Consider the following 20,057-nt stretch of genomic DNA (forward strand, 5'->3'; position numbering starts at 1 on the left):
ATTGGAGGAAATGAGGAGTAGGAGGTGAGAGCAGGTGTATAAATCAGGCCTGGGAGGGTATAATGAGATGCAGGGAGAGAGGGGAGAGGTCCCAGGTATTGGAGGAGGTGATGGAGCAGGTGTATAAATCAGGCCTGGGAGGGTATAATGAGATGCAGGGAGGGAGGGGAGAGGTCCCAGGTATTGGAGGAGATGAGGAGGTGATGGAGCAGGTGTATAAATCAGGCCTGGGAGGGTATAATGAGATGCAGGGAGGGAGGGGAGAGGTCCCAGGTATTGGAGGAGGGAGGAGATGAGGAGGTGATGGAGCAGGTGTATAAATCAGGCCTGGGAGGGTATAATGAGATGCAGGGAGAGAGGGGAGAGGTCCCAGGTATTGGAGGAGATGAGGAGTAGGAGATGAGAGAGCAGTTGTATAAATCAGGCCTGGGAGGGTATAATGAGATGCAGGGAGAGAGGGGAGAGGTCCCAGGTATTGGAGGAAATGAGGAGTAGGAGATGATGGAGGGTATAATGAGATGCAGGGAGAGAGGGGAGAGGTCCCAGGTATTGGAGGAGGTGATGGAGCAGGTGTATAAATCAGGCCTGGGAGGGTATAATGAGATGCAGGGAGAGAGGGGAGAGGTCCCAGGTATTGGAGGAGGTGATGGAGCAGGTGTATAAATCAGGCCTGGGAGGGTATAATGAGATGCAGGGAGAGAGGGGAGAGGTCCCAGGTATTGGAGGAGATGAGGAGGTGATAGAGGAGGTGTATAAATCAGGCCTGGGAGGGTATAATGAGATGCAGGGAGAGAGGGGAGAGGTCCCAGGTATTGGAGGAGATGAGGAGGTGATGGAGCAGGTGTATAAATCAGGCCTGGGAGGGTATAATGAGATGCAGGGAGGGAGGGGAAAGGTCCCAGGTATTGGAGGAGATGAGAAGTAGGAGGTGAGAGAGCAGTTGTAGAAATCAGGCCTTGGAGGGTATAATGAGATGCAGGGAGAGAGGGGAGAGGTCCCAAGTATTGGAGGAAATGAGGAGTAGGAGGTGATGGAGCAGGTGTATAAATTAGGCCTGGGAGGGTATAATTAGATGCAGGGAGAGGTCCCAGGTATTGGGGAGATGAGGAGGTGATGGAGCAGGTGTATAAATTAGGCTTGGGAGGGTATAATGAAATGCAGGGAGAGAGGGGAGAGGTCCCAGGTATTGGAGGAGGTGATGGAGCAGGTGTATAAATCAGGCCTGGGAGGGTATAATTAGATGCAGGGAGAGGGGGGAGAGGTCCCAGGTATTGGAGGAGGTGATGGAGCAGGTGTATAAATCAGGCCTGGGAGGGTATAATGAGATGCAGGGAGAGAGGGGAGAGGTCCCAGGTATTGGAGGAAATGAGGAGTAGGAGGTGATGGAGCAGGTGTATAAATTAGGCCTGGGAGGGTATAATTAGATGCAGGGAGAGGTCCCAGGTATTGGGGAGATGAGGAGGTGATGGAGCAGGTGTATAAATTAGGCCTGGGAGGGTATAATGAAATGCAGGGAGAGAGGGGAGAGGTCCCAGGTATTGGAGGAGATGAGGAGGTGATGGAGCAGGTGTATAAATCAGGCCTGGGAGGGTATAATGAGATTCAGGGAGAGAGAGGAGAGGTCCCAGGTATTGGAGGAGATGAGGAGGTGATGGAGCAGGTGTATAAATCAGGCCTGGGTGGGTATAATGAGATGCAGGGAGGGAGGGTATAATGAGATGTAGGGAGAGAGGGGAGAGGTCCCAGGTATTGGAGGAGATGAGGAGGTGATGGAGCAGGTGTATAAATCAGGCCTGGGAGGGTATAATGAGATTCAGGGAGAGAGAGGAGAGGTCCCAGGTATTGGAGGAGATGAGGAGGTGATGGAGCAGGTGTATAAATCAGGCCTGGGAGGGTATAATGAGATGCAGGGAGAGAGGGGAGAGGTCCCAGGTATTGGAGGAGATGAGGAGGTGTTGGAGCAGGTGTATAAATCAGGCCTGGGAGGGTATAATGAGATGCAGGGGGAGAAGGGAGCAGTCTCAGGTATTGGAGGAGATGAGGAGGTGAGAGAGCAGGTGAATAAATCAGGCCTGGGAGGGTATAATGAGATGCAGGGAGAGAGGGGAGAGGTCCCAGGTATTGGAGGAGATGAGGAGGTGAGAGAGCAGGTGTATAAATCAGGCCTGGGTGGGTATAATGAGATGCAGGGAGAGGGGGGAGAGGTCCCAGGTATTGGAGGAGGTGAGAGAGCAGGTGTATAAATCAGGCCTGGGAGGGTATAATGAGATGCAGGGAGAGAGGGGAGAGGTCCCAGGTATTGGAGGAGGTGAGAGAGCAGGTGTATAAATCAGGCCTGGGAGTATAGGACAAATGCAAAGCTGCCGCACAGCCGGAAATGCAGCTTCCCTCAGCGTTTGCACAAACATTTTGGAGCCAGAAGTGAAAATTTGTGCCATATGCAAAATATTCCACTTATCTCCTTAAGGCTCAGATATGATTTCTATTCCGTGTCTTCCAAAGGAATTTGTAGTGTATTTAAAAGTTGGGGAAAAAATGGAAAACAGCAACGCTATAATTTTCTTCTTATAACTTCCAAATATAAGATGCCTTTTGCCACTGATCGCAGAGAATTTAGTTAAAATATTGACGCCGAATTAGGTGAGAAAAAACGCACCATTTTAATCTTTGTGTCATGTAACCAACTTCTCTTGCTGCTAATAAAACATTCCCTAAGACTGCCCCTATAACTCCTCCTATTGCTCCATATAACCGCTCCCTATAACTGCCCCTATTACCCCATATAACCGCTCCCTATAACTTCTCCTATTACCCCATATAACCGCTCCCTTTTACCCCATATAACCCCTCCCTTTAACTCCTCCTATTTCTCCATATAATCGCTCCCTATAACTCCTCCTATTACCCCATATAACCGCTCCCTATAACTCCTCCTATTACCCCATAGAACCCCTCCCTATAACTCTTCTTATTGCCCCATATAACCTCTCCCTATAACTCCTCCTATTACCCCATATAACCCCTCCCTATAACTCTTCTTATTGCCCCATATAACCTCTCCCTATAACTCCTCCTATTACCCCATATAACCCCTACCTATAACTCTTCTTATTGCCCCATATAACCTCTCCCTAAAACTCCTCCTATTACCCCATATAACCGCTCCCTATAACTATGTATGTTTGTCTGTATTTATATAGCGCCTTCAATGTACATAGCGGTTCACAGCAGTAATACACGTAATAATCATATCAATAACACATAATACAAATACATAATGGGAAGAAGCGATTCAGACATAAAAGTGACATTTAGGAAAAGGAGTCCCTGCCCCGAAGAGCTTACACTCTAATAACTCCTCCTATTACCCCATATAACCTCTCTAATAACAGGAGTTGTAGGGAGCAAAGACCTTAGTACATTGATGAGACACAGGATAAAAATACCATAATACATAGAATCCTTAGGACAATCAAACACACCACGTTTTGTCATCCTAGAAATATTGTGTTCCTCTTAAAGTAAAATATTCCTTTATTTGCGTCCTTCCGTGTAATTGTAATCTTATCTGGTAATTATTTGTCTTTTGTATTGAACTCTTGGAAATTGTTCATGAGACTGAACCTTTGAACTTATACCAATCTTAACTTCTCTTTGGTCCTAAGTGGGACTAAACCTTTAACCAAGGAAGTAGGCCAGGTTTTAAGGATATCCCTGCTTCAGCACAGGTGGTTCAAACAGTGACTCACTCGTTGGCCAACTCGTCTTCAACGGGTCAGGTTTTCCAGATATCCCTGCTTCAGCACAGGTGTCTCAATCAGTGGCTCACTGATTGAGCCACCTGTGTTGAAGCAGGGATATCTGGAAAACCGGAACTGTTGCTAGCCCCTGACGACTGGAGTGGGCCACCCCTGCTTAAACCCTTTCCCTGCCGGGCGCCCTAGCGTCCTGGGATTGTTAAACCAGTGGAGCCTAGATCCTGTACAAATGCCAAGCTCTCAGCTGCTCTCAGCTGCTCTCAGAGCCATTAGGATTTCCTCCCACAGCCCTTTTTCCTCCCGCAGTAACTGAATTACAGCCCCCATGTGATGCATCCATCTTTCCTGAGTGTTAGAAATGTTCTCTGCAATGGAAACACACGGCAAGGCGCAGCAAACATCACAGACGCGCAAAGATGTGTCTGTTGTAGGAAACTAGGGCATGAAACGCTGAAATAATTAGTAGCAGAATAAGTGCTAGTTCCGGGAATGTGAGAAAAGACTCGTCTGGCCACGAAAGTCTCTTTCTCTGCCTGACCGCTTCCTTCTATCTTTTTTCTGTCTTTCTCTTATGTGATTTAGCCATTCTCCATCTTTCCCACGCGCTCTCTTTTCACTAATAATAATAATAATAATAATAATAGTGTTTTCTCGTATAGCGCAGTGTATACAGCGCTGTACTGCACATAGAGTATTTGCAGGCATGAGTCCCTGCCCAGATGAGTTTATAATCTATGATGTTGGTGGAGATAAAGTGGCTTGCCCAACTCTCTCTCTTCTCTCTCTCTCTCTCTCCTCTCTTACCTCTCACTCCCCTTCTTCCCGTTCTCTCGTCTCTCCCCTACATCCTGGTCTCTCCTCTCTCTCCCCTTCGTCCCGTTCTCTCCTCTCTCTCCCCTTCGTCCCGTTCTCTCCTCTCTCTCCCCTTCGTCCCGTTCTCTCCTTTCTCTTCTCTCTCTCCCCTTCATCCCGTTCTCTCCACTCTCTCCCCTTTGTCCCATTCTCTCCCCTTTGTCCCATTCTCTCCTCTCTCCCCTTAGTCCCGTTCTCTCCCCTTTGTCCCGTTCTCTCCCCTTAGTCCCGTTCTCTCCACTCTCTCCGCTTCGTCCCGTTCTCTCCACTCTCTCCCCTTCGTCCCGTTCTCTCCACTCTCTCCCCTTCGTCCCGTTCTCTCCACTCTCTCCCCTTCGTCCCGTTCTCTCCTCTCTCTCCCCTTCGTCCCGTTCTCTCCTTTCTCTTCTCTCTCTCCCCTTCGTCCCGTTCTCTCCCCTTTGTCCCATTCTCTCCCCTTTGTCCCATTCTCTCCACTCTCTCCCCTTCGTCCCGTTCTCTCCACTCTCTCCCCTTCGTCAGGTTCTCTCCACTCTCTCCCCTTCGTCCCGTTCTCTCCACTCTCTCCCCTTCGTCCCGTTCTCTCCTCTCTCTCCCCTTAGTCCCGTTCTCTCCTCTCTCTCCGCTTCGTCCCGTTCTCTCCACTCTCTCCCCTTCGTCCCGTTCTCTCCACTCTCTCCCCTTCGTCCCGTTCTCTCCACTCTCTCCCCTTCGTCCCGTTCTCTCCACTCTCTCCCCTTCGTCCCGTTCTCTCCACTCTCTCCCCTTCGTCCCGTTCTCTCCTCTCTCCCCTTCGTCCCGTTCTCTCCTCTCTCTCCCCTTCGTCCCGTTCTCTCCTCTCTCCCCTTCGTCCCGTTCTCTCCTCTCTCCCCTTCGTCCCGTTCTCTCCTCTCTCTCCCCTTCGTCCCGTTCTCTCCTCTCTTTCCCCTTCGTCCCGTTCTCTCCTCTCTCTCCTCTCTCTCCTTTGTCCCGTTCTCTCCTCTCTCCCCTCTCTCCCCCTTCGTCCTGTTCTCTCCTCTCTCCCTTTTATCCCGTTTTCTCCTCTCTCTCCCCTTTGTCCTGTTCTTGCCTCTTTCTCCCCTTTGTCCGGTTCTCTCCTCTCTCCCCTTCATCCCGTTCTCTCCTCGCTCCCCTCTCTCCCCCTTCGTCCTGTTCTCTCCTCTCTCTCCCCTTCGTCCCGTTCTCTCCACTCTCTCCCCTTCATCCCGTTCTCTCCTCTCTCTCCTCTTCGTCCCGTTCTCTCCACTCTCTCCCCTTCGTCCCGTTCTCTCCTCTCTCTCCTCTCTCCTCTTTGTCCCGTTCTCTCCTCTCTCTCCCCTTCGTCCCGTTCTCTCCTCTCTCTCCCCTTCGTCCCGTTCTCTCCACTCTCTGCCCTTCGTCCCGTTCTCTCCTCTCTCTCCTCTCTCTCCTTTGTCCCGTTCTCTCCTCTCTCCCCTCTCTCCCCTTCGTCCCGTTCTCTCCTCTCTCTCCACTTCGTCCCGTTCTCTCCACTCTCTGCCCTTCGTCCCGTTCTCTCCTCTCTCTCCCCTTCGTCCCGTTCTCTCCACTCTCTGCCCTTCGTCCCGTTCTCTCCTCTCTCCCCTCTCTCCCCCTTCGTCCTGTTCTCTCCTCTCTCCCCTTTGTCCTGTTTTCTCCTCTCTCTCCCCTTTGTCCCGTTCTCTCCTCTCTCCCCCTTCGTCCTGTTCTCTCCTCTCTCTCCCCTTTGTCCTGTTTTCTCCTCTCTCTCCCCTTTGTCCCGTTCTCTCCTCTCTCCCCTTCGTCCTGTTCTCTCCTCTCTCTCCCCTTTGTCCCGTTCTCTCCTCTCTCTCCCCTTTGTCCCGTTCTTGCCTCTTTCTCCCCTTCGTCCTGTTCTCTCCTCTCTCCCCTTCATCCCGTTCTCTCCTCTCTCCCCTCTCTCCCCCTTCGTCCTGTTCTCTCCTCTCTCTCCCCTTTGTCCTGTTTTCTCCTCTCTCTCCCCTTTGTCCTGTTTTCTCCTCTCTCTCCCCTTTGTCCCGTTCTCTCCTCTCTCCCCCTTCGTCCTGTTCTCTCCTCTCTCTCCCCTTTGTCCCGTTCTCTCCTCTCTCTCCCCTTTGTCCCGTTCTCTCCTCTCTCTCCCCTTTGTCCCGTTCTTGCCTCTTTCTCCCCTTCGTCCTGTTCTCTCCTCTCTCCCCTTCATCCTGTTCTCTCCTCTCTCCCCTTTGTCCCGTTCTCTCCTCTCTCTCCCCTTTGTCCTGTTCTCTCCTCTCTCCCCTCTCTCCCCTCTCTCTCCCTTCGTACAATGCTTTCTGCTCATTTGGAGTCAGTTGTCCAGTGTTACAATGTGACTTTTAGCCAAAAAGACTAGTACAGGTTTTTTAAACAGCTTTGAACACCTTATTACAAACATGTCAAGCGTTAGAACGGTCAATTGCACAGGCAACATATTTCCCAACATGCTTTTAGGCACGTGCATAATAATGTGTTAAAACGTCTCTGGATTAAGAAGTCATTTGAATGTACGAGGAGCAGCGAGACAGAATGGAACCGCATCATAAAACATGGGATCTCCTCTTAAAAGTTCCTCTCGCCACATGCTGGCGCCCCTCCCCATCTGCTCTAGGCTTGCCTAAGTGAAACAAAGTCCCTCCGAAAATCTCTGGAATAAAACATGGCAGACAGAACCCGAGGAAGATTCCAGCCTGACGATGTCACTGCCCTTACTTGGGAGGGAGAAGCCAATAGATCAGGGGGTGGCCAACTCCAGTCCTCAAGGGCCACCACCAGGTCAGGTTTTCTGGGTATCCCTGCTTCAGCCCAGGTGGCTCAAAGACCAGTGCTGAAGCATGGATAGCCTGAAAACTTGATCTGCTGGTGGCCCTTGACAGCTGAAGTTGGCCACCCCTGCAGTAGATCGTGAGCACGAGACATGCAGGGGATTCTGGGAGCGGAAACGGCAGCCCCACGGCCTTCCCGATACAGCGTTCGATTCTCACATTTACAGCCGGTTAGAAATGAACAGAGTTGGGAATATTTTGCTATACATTTTAGGTTGTGGTTATACTCCGTCACACATGACGGCTTTAACTCGTTATCTGATTTTGGGTGTGATTGTCCCTTTTTAAAGCACCTTGTATATCAACGAAGGCAGCAGCATTTCCAACGATGCAGTCATCAGGACTAAGCTACAGAAGACGCCAAACCTCCGAAGCTCAAATTCACGGATATTCGGTGGCTCTGGGCCAATCAATGGTATGTCTAGGGAAAAGCTCTGATGAGTTTTGGTTGCTAACATTGAGAGAAGACCTCCAACACATTTGGCCATTACGTAGTCCTTAAAAGTGACAGCATGCTTTATATCAGGGGGGCTCAACTCCAGTCCTCAAGCCCACCACTCAACCGATCAGGTTTTCAGGATATCCCTGCTTCAGCACAGGTGACTCAATCAGTCCCAGCTTCATCATAGGTGGTTCAATCAGTCCCAGCTTCAGCACGGGTGGCTCAGTCTTTGCTGAGCCTCTGAGTCACCTGTGCTGAAGCGGGGCCGGATTAAACACCTGACCTGTTGACTCTTGTTTGCAAATGGTATTAATCAACCTGTTTAAATGTCACCGCCTCTCGGGCCCGTCAATGCACAAGTCACACGGCTCTCCGGCACTGAAATGGTCAGCCTGCATGCCTCCCTGTGCAAACGTCCTGTGCGATAATGTCCTGACACACACAAACCAGACGCTCCGGGTTAGATGGCATTTACAGCATGAATTATGGATGGCTACAACGGAGCGGATTTGAACATCAGATAGGCTGGAAAAGCATTGCAGTGTTTGGAGAGTGGAACAGCCTTGCCCACAGCTACACCGAGGCTCTTTCTTGCTAAACTTCCAACATTAGCACACAACCCTCCCCTGACTGCAGGCAATTAAGCCTCAGCAGGGCCAAAAAAGCTTTTAAAACCCCAGCTAAAGAGCAGCGAAACCGGCTCCCTCCACCTTGTTGTCAGCTTAGATTGTCGTCTTCGGAATGCAGCAAAGTTTAAGGTGCACCGCGGTTTGGGGTCGTGCGGAGCGGAGAACATCTGTTTATTTCACCTGTAAACCGCAGCGTGCTGTAGAAAGAGACGGCTAACCGCAGATTCCCAAAGGACTGTGGGATATACATCTCGTAGGGATAAGCGAGGTTTTCTTTGAAACATGGCAGCACTTAGATGGAGACAGAGTTTTAAAACCGCAAGCAGAGCAGATAACGCTCGGTTTCCGAGGGACGGCTACAGCATCAGTAACATGCACAGTTTTCATCTTGCTGGAAAATCCGATTTTTCGACATTTTTGTTGGAGGATCTGTTGTCTACTTTTAAGTGTTTTTTTGTGTTTTAACCCTATCGATGTTAGGTTTGTAAAATATTGCAGAGAGAGGATTAATATACAGTATGCAATCGTACGCTGAAATTGCAATACATTGCAAACGTTATATGGGGCAATAGGAGAAGTTATAGGGAGCGGTTATATGGGGCAATAGGAAGAATTATAGGGAGCGGTTATATGGGACGGTTATATGGAGTAATATGAGTTATAGGGGGCAGTTATATGGGACAATAGGAGGAGTTATAGGGAGCGGTTATATGGGACAATAGGAGTTATAGGGAGTGGCTACATGGGACAATTTTAGGAGTAATAGGGAGAGAAAGTATATAGGTTAAACAGGACTCTAATAGTGTAATGAAGATAAAAAATGACTGGTGCACGGGAACCTGGAGGGACCCTATACCCTCCTCAAAGACAATATATAACACAAAGGGAGGGTACCCAGCACTCAAACAAAATAATAAAAGAAAGCCAAAGTGTCAAAAGGAGATGTTACGAGAGTATAGCCACAAAATATCAGGGCATGTAGCGTCTACTGTGCTGTTACTCAGAGTAGTGTAATTAGCAAAAAGTCAGTTTACAGATACAGTACAAACATACAATCCTAGGCTAGGGTCATTTCTTCCTAGAGGAAGGCATACTATGGAGGTCTAAGTAGATCATGTGAAACTATATTGCCTCATGGGTATAGCGAAAAGATGAGGCAGAAGTTGGATGAGACCACGGTGTTCACGGAAGGATCTCAAGGAAGGCGAAAAAGAGACCAGAGAGACAATCGCACATATCGTTTGGCACATATTTAATCTGTATAGGGCAACGGCACAATTTAGGAGTTAGAATAATCTGTGGATAGAACATTGAGCAAGCATGAGAAAAGCCGCATAAAGCAAGACAGACATCACAGGGCTTAAGCCCTACGGGTATAATATTCGCATTACAAGGTATACTGAACCAATAGCTGAGTGCAAACATCTTCAGAAGTAGCTAAGGTCCAGTTCCTTGTTAATCCCCCCCACCCCCCCAGGGATCATGGTGCTTAAGCACCTAATCCATTTAGACTACTTTTTCATAAGGATTTTGGTGATATTGCCACCACGGGGACTCTTCATGGCCCCGTCTATTACCTGATACCTCAGTTGGCGGCTCGCGTTGTGTCCTGCCTGTGGGAAAGGATGTGCCACAGGTGCCTCGAGATCAGCCCTGCGGATGGCAGCCTTATGTTGGTGGATCCTATCCTTGACACTTTGGGTGGTCTCTCCTACATACCCCATCCCACACGGGCATTTGAGAAGGTAAATTACTTTCTTGGGTAGGCATGTATAGAATTGTTTAATGAAAAACTTCTTACTGGACAATGGGTGGTAGAACTGGTTCCCCTCCTGCATGTTGGTGCATTCACTGCAGCTGCAGCAGCAAAAACAGCCAACCTTGGGGGTACCAAGAAAGGTTTGTGTCTGCACCCTGCCTCCTATGTCTGCTTTGACTAGATGGTCCCTTAGATTTTTCCCTCGCTTATGTGAAAATAGAAGTTTTGGTGTAAGGGTGGGAGCTAAGAGTTCATCCGTGCTAAGGAGATGCCAGTGCTTAAGAATTATGCTCTTCACCCGTCCACTCCATGTGCCGAATGTAGATACAAACGGTACTGAGAATTCTTGTACTGAACCGTGGGTCTGTCTGTTTTTGCCTAATAATTTTGGCCTTGGAATTTTTTCTGCCTTAGTACGTTGTTCTCGCGGAGTGCATCTGGATACCCCCTGTGACAAACGCCCCTCTTTTGTAGTGCTGACGTCTGTCTGGGTTCTTCCCGACACAGTCTTCTAGGGTTAATTATACAACAAACAGGATCATGCAAAGTATTATGCTGCTTAACTCAGGCTTCTGCCTGCTTTATTTTCATCCAAGTAAGGTACTGCAGCTTTAACATGTGAAGGTTAGAGGTACTCAGATACTTTCATTCAGCAGTTCACATATTTCAGTGTTACAATATTTCCCACACTGTTATTTCAAGAAATAAAACCAAAATCATATAAGCAAAATCCTATCCCTTTCAGGGATCTAACTACACATCAGAATCAGTCTCTCTAACAGCTGCTGGCCAACTAAACTGGTTCCCCAGCTTAAAACAATGCTCTCTCATTTAGGGTCACAAGATACAGCACAGTCTTTTAGCAACAGCAGTAACCATTTGTTTTGTCTTATCTGCTTGTGGTGTCCAGGCAAATCCTCTGGTACTGTGATACGTGGAGGAGCCGTCAACCCCGACACTGGAAACAGGGGAGCAGCGATGCCCCCAGCCTCCAGGCTCTAAGGAGAGAGAGTGAAATGCAAAACCTCTCTGCTCTAAGTACCTGTGCATGTGATTAGAAGAGCAGGTGAGGGAGAACTAGAGCCATTGTAATCTGTGGTCTGGATTTTCCATCCAGCTGCCTGAGTTAATGGGAAGCTGTGGAACGGATCATTAACTATTCCTGCACTTTCTGCTCTAAACCGGGGCAGAAAGCTGCCTAACATCTTTGGACTATGTCACATATCCCCCTCCGCAGCTCACACCTACTGGGGGGAGCGGCCATGGACCTCACTGGGGTGAGCGTCCTACCTGAAATACTTGAGCTAACTCCTCAGTACAACATTAAGTATTCACATGACACGAATATGAACTTTTCCCATGGCAATTATGGACAATAGGTTTCGTCATAAGAGACTATACTTGGCAAACATATTTTTTGTTGCTCTCTATTAGGGAACTATTTTGAAAAATAAATGTCTAGCACACATTCTTACAACCCAGGATCTGCTAAATATATTCACAAAACCAGACAATTTCTATTACCTCCCTGGGTTTTTCTACTCTAGAATATGAACCTCCTTATAAATTTACCAACCGAAAAGGGCATTTTTTTTAATTTTTTTTTTCATATTGTAAGCAACCAATATTTTTTTCTTATACTACAGCCTTGTAATCTTAAGGGCCATCAACCCTGTATATTAATTTGTAGTTTAGCTACATTTTCAACACAGAGAACCAATATAACATTGTAATATTGCCAAAATGCTTATTTGCATAGTTAAGTGTCCGTGACATAGTCCACACGTGTAATAAAAAAAATAAATCGGTCAGTTCCCCCAAACATATTTTTTTTTTTTTTTTGACTTCCAGTCTATTGCATCCTTTGACTTTATTTCATAGCCCGCTGCAACCTGCAAATGACTGGACTGTTTCTTTAGCTTCTGATGAGACCCTTGGACCGGATTCTCCTTGGCTTCACAGTGTGGTCCAGATTGGTGAGATATGGAACTATTCAGGCGCCGTGTTAACCTTCGTTGTTTTTTCTTTTCAATCTTTGATTTCCCTTTTGTGGCCATTACCAGGCCTTTGGGTTTTGGAGACCTAGTTGCCTCTGTACAAACGTAGTCCATATTAACCACGTCATCAGGATCTGTCAACAAGTTTGTGTTTTCAGGAACTGCCACCCACTTGGCTAAAACATCTTCTGTGGTGTCCTGGGTGTGTCCACTAGTTTGATAATCTTCTGGACAACGTAAATGAAATTGAGGATCTGGATTTTTGAATCCCAGATCAGGGAGAATATTCTCAGGAGGGTGCCTATCTGTTTCTGGAATAACAGCAGCACAATCAAAGTCAATTCTTTCTCCTTCCTCTTTGTCATCAGTGAGGGCATTGAGTTTACGTTCCCTGGTCTCCTTTTGTGACCGTGTCTCTTTTAGCCTTGGAATCTCTTTCTCCAACTTCATCTTTATAGCAAATCGTAATATTGCAACAGCATTGAAGATACACGTATAGGAACGTACAGCTTGCTTGGTTAGGAGGTAGGATTGATAGCCCGACTGAACCACTTTAGCCGCTTCTCCCATGTCCGTCATCTGTTTCAGAGCGAGGTTTAACTCTGTTTCATTTTCTCTATTCTTGACCTGCAGCTGCAGGTGCTCCTTCTGGGTCTTGTCCAGCTCCAGCTGCAGCCGGGCCCCCTCATTTGCCGTGTGGTCCAGCTGCTTGTAGATATCGGCCATCTCGCTTTCATAGCGCAATGTCAGGCAGACCACCTGACGGACGGAGATCTCCTCTCTCTTGGCGCACTGTATCTCGCGCTCAGCCATCTGCTTCTGCAGCTCTTCAACCTGATCGTGCCAGACCTCCCTCAGGGTCTTCACCTCTATCTGGTGCTTGCTCTGGGTTTGCATCAGCGCCTCCATTTTTTGGAGCTCTGCAGTTTGTGTCGCCTGGATCGCCGCTGATTCTGTATTCTGCAGTGCTTCCTGCATTTCTAACTTTTCCTGGATCAATTGCTTCTCCACTTTTTCTGCTTGGTGAAGCTTCTCATCACCTTCACTGATCTGGTCAGTCAAGTCTGAATTTTTCTGTGTCAGACTTACATTCTCTCTTTTTACAGTCTCTAAATTACTCAGGGTATTCTCATAGGTTTCCTTCAATGTACACAGCTCTGTGCTGCGAGCGTAGACCTCATGGCGTGAGAGTTCCAGCTCTACTTTAAGCGCGCTAGCCTCTTGCCGAGAAACCCCTAACTCTGTGATGAAGTTTTGCACATCTTTCTGGGACATCTCATAGCATAGTTTCCAGTCAGTTCTTGTTTTCTTTGATTCGCTTGGCTCTCTGCCTATGATGGTAGCAGTAGCCTTTGTCATCTCTAGGCGTGTCGTCATTCCTGGGACGATTGCGCCAGGCCCTATGGGCTGTTGCTCATCTCGGCGCCTTTCTGACGCATGTCCTGACAGTGCAGGTTCAAGTGGCTCGTTCACTTCCCCTGTGACTTGAGGAACAGTTTTCTTTCTTTTTGCTTTATTAGCTCCAGAGATATCAGTGGTACTGGGCACACACTCACTGTTATCAGCTTCCACATCTTGCTTGCACTCACAGGGCGTTGCTTGCTTTTGCAGCTGTTTGTCTTTGAAAATTTTGGGGCACACATCTTCCATGTGACCTACTTCACGACAGGCCCCGCATACTAAATTCATCTGTGGGTACGGCTCTCCTCCAGGGTCGTGATCATAGTATGGCCTGAAGGGACACTGTTTTGTATGGTTACGTACATTACACAACAAACATTTCACGTCGGCCATTTTAGAAACCCGGCAGGGACAATTTGCTAGCTGCAACTTCACTCACTTCAGCAACTTGCATACAGCACTTGCTAGCTGCAAATTCACTCACTTCAGCAAAAGGCATTAGCTTTACCAACAGCACTTGCTAGATGCAAAATTTTTTTTTTTCAGCAAAACATTTTGGTTTTCTGTTTGGGTTCAGGGTGCTATTGCATCCACACTTCGCACATTCTCTGTGTATGCTAGAAGCACAACTGTTATACACAGTGGGACAGACTTCACTCATAGCATCTGTACTTTAGTTCAGCTCGGCGGCCATTTTAAACCCCCGCATTTATTTGCAAACCCACAGACTTTTTAGTGTCTGCCCGCATTCTCCACCATATGTGACAAACGCCCCTCTTTTGTAGTGCTGACGTCTGTCTGGGTTCTTCCCGACACAGTCTTCTAGGGTTAATTATACAACAAACAGGATCATGCAAAGTATTATGCTGCTTAACTCAGGCTTCTGCCTGCTTTATTTTCATCCAAGTAAGGTACTGCAGCTTTAACATGTGAAGGTTAGAGGTACTCAGATACTTTCATTCAGCAGTTCACATATTTCAGTGTTACAATATTTCCCACACTGTTATTTCAAGAAATAAAACCAAAATCATATAAGCAAAATCCTATCCCTTTCAGGGATCTAACTACACATCAGAATCAGTCTCTCTAACAGCTGCTGGCCAACTAAACTGGTTCCCCAGCTTAAAACAATGCTCTCTCATTTAGGGTCACAAGATACAGCACAGTCTTTTAGCAACAGCAGTAACCATTTGTTTTGTCTTATCTGCTTGTGGTGTCCAGGCAAATCCTCTGGTACTGTGATACGTGGAGGAGCCGTCAACCCCGACACTGGAAACAGGGGAGCAGCGATGCCCCCAGCCTCCAGGCTCTAAGGAGAGAGAGTGAAATGCAAAACCTCTCTGCTCTAAGTACCTGTGCATGTGATTAGAAGAGCAGGTGAGGGAGAACTAGAGCCATTGTAATCTGTGGTCTGGATTTTCCATCCAGCTGCCTGAGTTAATGGGAAGCTGTGGAACGGATCATTAACTATTCCTGCACTTTCTGCTCTAAACCGGGGCAGAAAGCTGCCTAACATCTTTGGACTATGTCACACCCCCTATCAGAAAATTTGGACTGCATATCGTTCAATCTACCTGTAACATCGTCTGATGTACTGGTGATACATTTAGCACGTAAGAACTGACTGTAGGGAAGCCCCTTAATGGTGCCGGGCAGATGAAAACTACTGTAGTGTAATAAATTATTCTTAACAGTCATTTTGGTAAAGATGTCCGATTCCAATTTATTGTTAGCAATCCGTATAGTGGTGTCTAGGTAATTAATGTCACTCACAAATTGCACTAGAGTCTCCTCGGTGCCAGCCCAAATTAGAAAGACATCATCAATGTATCACACCCACACGCCCATGTGTCTGAAATGTTGGATTAGGATAAATGAAATCTTCAAACTGATTCATAAAAATATTGGCTTATGTGGGTGCTACATTGGAACCCATTGCCGTCCCCTGTACTTGATGTAAAAGATGTCTTCAAAGAGGAAAAAGTTAAGCCTCAGAATAATACTTATGAGATCTAGTATGAACATTCGTTCCTTAGGGGTAAAAAGATTATTGTCGTCAAGTGAGTTCTTATCAGCACTTAGGCATTCATCGTGGGGGATGGATGTATAAATACTATTGACTTCTAAAGTAACTAGGAGAACCTCCTCTGTATGTGTTGCCTGTTCATCAATTAATTATAAGACAAGGGAAGTACCCTTGATCGCTGTGATCTTGGGGAACGGGCCAGAAGAAGGGGCATTACGCCCCGAAACATTGCCCCCCTTATCTTTGTCTTGTTCCCTCCCCCCTTTTCCCTTGTATTTTCCCTCCTCCATTCCCTTACCGTTTGTTCTCCCATTCCACTTTTTGCACATCAACTGTATGTTTGTACTATATCTGTAAACTGACTCTCTGCTATTTACACTACTCTGAGTAACAGCACAGTAGACGCTACATGCCCTGATATTTTGTGGGTATACTCTAGTAAAATCTCCTTTTGACATTTCAGCTTTCTTCCATTATTTCGTTTTGAGTGCTGGGTACCCTCCCTTTGTGTTACTTATAGGGAGAGGTTATATGGAACAATAGGAGTTATAGGGAGGGGTTATATGGGACAATAGGAGGAGTTATAGGGAGCGGTTATATATGGTAATCGGAGTTATAGGGTGAAGTTATATGGGGTAATCTGAGCTATAAGGAGAGGTTATATGGATTAATAGGAAACTGAGTGAAGAATGTGGAGCACTACAGGTGAAAAGATCATGAAGAAAATGCAGAGAAGGGCGCTCCCATTAAAAATATAAAGCTTTAAGGGGTCATCTAAAAAACGGAGGTAACAGCCCACCTACGCGTTTCACACTGTAGCGCTTTATCAAGATGTACATGTACTATATCTATATGGACTAATATGAGGAATTATAGGGAACAGTTATAAAAGGGAATCTAAAGAGAGTGGTTATATGGAGCAATAGGAGGAGTTATAGGGAGCGGTCGTATGGAGTAACAGGAGTTATAGGGAGTGGTTATATCGGGTAATAGGCGTTATAGGGAGGGGTTATATCGGGTAATAGGCGTTATAGGGAGGGGTTATATCGGGTAATAGGCGTTATAGGGAGGGGTTATATGGAGTAATGGGGTGAGATATAGGCTTGGCTAAGTAATACATGCCAAATGTAAAAATCTAGAGATATTTCTGACACTGATGCCCTCACTGAACATGTTGATATCCAGGGATCCATACAGTGTCTGAGAACAAGAACATTTTGTTTTTCAGAGGTAATCATGAAGGACAACATGAACAGATACATAACGCAGTATTACAATGAGCCCAGCAGCGGTAAGTGTCATATTTATATGTTGTATAATGTGTGTACATGTCTGCACAGTGTCACACTCACAGTGATTCACTTATACGTTGCTTAATACAGTATTCACATGTGTGGGGGGATGTACAGGTGGATTTACACAATTTCCCTTATATATACACAGCAGCTAGAAAAGGGAACAGGATTATTTTCAGTAGCAAAGGAAGCTTGCTGGGGATATTATAAACTATACATGTATATTGCTTACAGAAAGCGGAGTTCCTGGAACCTGCATTATCACTACAACTGCTATTGATGTTCATCACGACCCCAACATTTCATCTGACCTCTACTCAGCAGAAGTACCAATCCACACGAAAAGGAATAGCTCTTCCAGCAGTATGACCTCAGTTAGTGTATCCCCAGAAAGCTCTGACACTTTAGCCCAGAGCATCAGCAGTCAGATATTCTGCTCCTCCACTGACTGCAGCACAAGGGAGGAATCCACCGAGTACTCTCCGTTGACCAGAAATATCAGGCACAGAGTAAATAATGCAGTGGTTCAAGAACTGTTATCATCATTGTCTGAAGACCCATCATTAATTCAGAAAGGGCTGGACCCAGCCAACCGTAACCTGTGTAACCCTGCAGGGTTATCTGCAGATAGCCCCAAGCATGAACACGGAATAAACATCTACAACAGGGTGAATCAGGAGAGACTGGGGATGTTCCACAACAGGTCAGGGATTCCGCTCAATGTGGAGGGGAAAAGCATCGCCACAGAGCTGAAATGACCAATACGACTCCAGATGCCGAATGTTTCAGAGCTAATCTGAATTCTTCAGTAGTCAGAGCTAATAATTAATCGGATTTATAATTCGTAGGCGCCAAGTGGGATTCCACATTTTGGATTCTCTAGATCGGGACAGGATCTCATGTTCAGGATGCTGCAGCACTAAACAGAAATCCACGCTCAGGACTCTCTCGCCCGGGATTCGTCAAGCTCTGATTGGGGCATCCGATCCAACCTAAACTCCTATTGATTCGAATGGCAATGAATGCTGAACTGGGTAGGATGGCGCGCCTCGGAGCTTGAAGAATCTGCCCCTCAAGTAAACGGGATCCCACTTTCAGGATTCAGTAGAGCAAAACAGGACTCCACATTTAGACTTCTCTAGAGCTAAGCAGGATTCCTCATTCGGGATTTTCCAGAGTTGAACTAGATTCCACATTCAGGCTTCTGCAGAGAGCAACAGGATTCCAGATTCATACTTTTCCAGCCAAAACCAGATTCCAGATTCATACTTCTTTGGAAGAAGCTATAGAAGCAGTGCAGATTCATAACTCTCAGGAGCTGAACAAGATTCTGAATTCATCATTCTTCTCTGGACACGATACTCCGGTTTGAACAGAACCGATTCAGGATTCATTAAATGTGCGCGTTTAGGACTCCAGAATGTGTAAGGAAAATTACACAAAACCTATGATCCATACAAATTGCAGATATATATTCAGGCCATTTTGCAGTATTATGGCATTGTTTACTGAGCAGATTCCTTTAATCACAAGCAATTTTTTTTTTACAGAAGCTGCAATATTTTTGAGTGCACAAAGCATTTTTTGGCAGTTCTTGGCAAATAATAAAAATAACTCCTAGAAGAATGTTACACTTTGTGTGTGTGTTTATTATTCACGCATCATCCTGTATAACAAAAATTGTCAGTATTGCTTGAACTTTGCAGGATCCAAGGAACAGTGCTCCAGCGATACACAGACAGGAAAGAAGGTGTCTGGGTTATGTTAATGTAATAATACAGATCTGTGCACGGAGGCTATGTTGGAGCACAACTGCTGAAAAGAGAATTTCAGTCACATTTTTGCATGAGTTATGAGGCAATAGGAGTTATAGGGAGAAGCTATATGGGGTAATAGGACGAGTTATAGGGAGCGGTTATCTTACAGCAACGTTACCATGCCACCTTCTAACTGCGCCATCTTACAGCAACGTTACCATGCCACCCTCTCACTGCACCACCATCTTACAGCAACGTTACCATGGCACCACCATCTTACAGCAACGTTACCATGTCACCCTCTCACTGCCTGCGCCATCTTACAGCAACGTTACCATGCCACCCTCTCACTGCACCACATCCTTACAGCAATGTTACCATGTCACCCTCTCACTGCCTGCGCCATCTTACAGCAACGTTACCATGCCACCCTCTCACTGCACCACCATCTTACAGCAACGTTACCATGCCACCCTCTCACTGCACCACCACCTTACAGCAACGTTACCATGCCACCCTCTCACTGCACCACCATCTTACAGCAACGTTACCATGCCACCCTCTCACTGCCTGCGCCACCTTACAGCAACGTTACCATGCCACCCTCTCACTGCCTGCGCCACCTTACAGCAACGTTACCCTGCCACCCTCACTGCCTGCGCCACCTTACAGCAACGTTACCATGCCACCCTCTCACTGCACCACCACCTTACAGCAACGTTACCATGCCACCCTCTCACTGCCTGCGCAATCTTACAGCAACGTTACCATGCCACCCTCTCACTGCCTGCGCCATCTTACAGCAACGTTACCATGCCACCCTCTCACTGCCTGCGCCACCATCTTACAGCAACGTTACCATGCCACCCTCTCACTGCACCACCATCTTACAGCAACGTTACCATGCCACCCTCTCACTGCCTGCGCCACCATCTTACAGCAACGTTACCATGCCACCCTCTCACTGCCTGCGCCATCTTACAGCAACGTTACCATGCCACCCTCTCACTGCACCACCATCTTACAGCAACGTTACCATGCCACCCTCTCACTGCCTGCGCCACCTTACAGCAACGTTACCATGCCACCCTCACTGCCTGCGCCATCTTACAGCAACGTTACCATGCCGCCCTCTCACTGCACCACCATCTTACAGCAACGTTACCATGCCACCCTCTCACTGCCTGCGCCATCTTACAGCAACGTTACCATGCCACCCTCTCACTGCACCACCATCTTACAGCAACGTTACCATGGCACCACCATCTTACAGCAACGTTACCATGCCACCCTCTCACTGCACCACCATCTTACAGCAACGTTACCATGCCACCCTCTCACTGCCTGCACCATCTTACAGCAACGTTACC

At 47.1% G+C, this 20,057-nt stretch overlaps 1 protein-coding gene across 2 annotated transcripts in view; it reads left to right on the forward strand.

Annotated features, from left to right (window-relative positions):
- Positions 1 to 18,561, forward strand: part of TMEM266 (transmembrane protein 266) — a 69,023-nt gene extending 50,462 nt beyond the window's left edge. For both annotated transcript variants that reach the window (XM_075576050.1, XM_075576049.1), the window contains exons 10-11: positions 16,864 to 16,926; positions 17,165 to 18,561. In XM_075576050.1, the coding sequence (XP_075432165.1) occupies positions 16,864 to 16,926; positions 17,165 to 17,688 (587 nt within the window). In that variant the 3' untranslated portion in view covers positions 17,689 to 18,561. The remainder of the gene's footprint in view (positions 1 to 16,863; positions 16,927 to 17,164) is intronic.
- The last annotated feature ends 1,496 nt before the right edge of the window (positions 18,562 to 20,057 follow it).

The sequence above is a fragment of the Ascaphus truei genome, chromosome 18, assembly GCF_040206685.1.
Source record: "Ascaphus truei isolate aAscTru1 chromosome 18, aAscTru1.hap1, whole genome shotgun sequence".
In the NCBI taxonomy this organism is placed as follows: domain Eukaryota; kingdom Metazoa; phylum Chordata; class Amphibia; order Anura; family Ascaphidae; genus Ascaphus; species Ascaphus truei.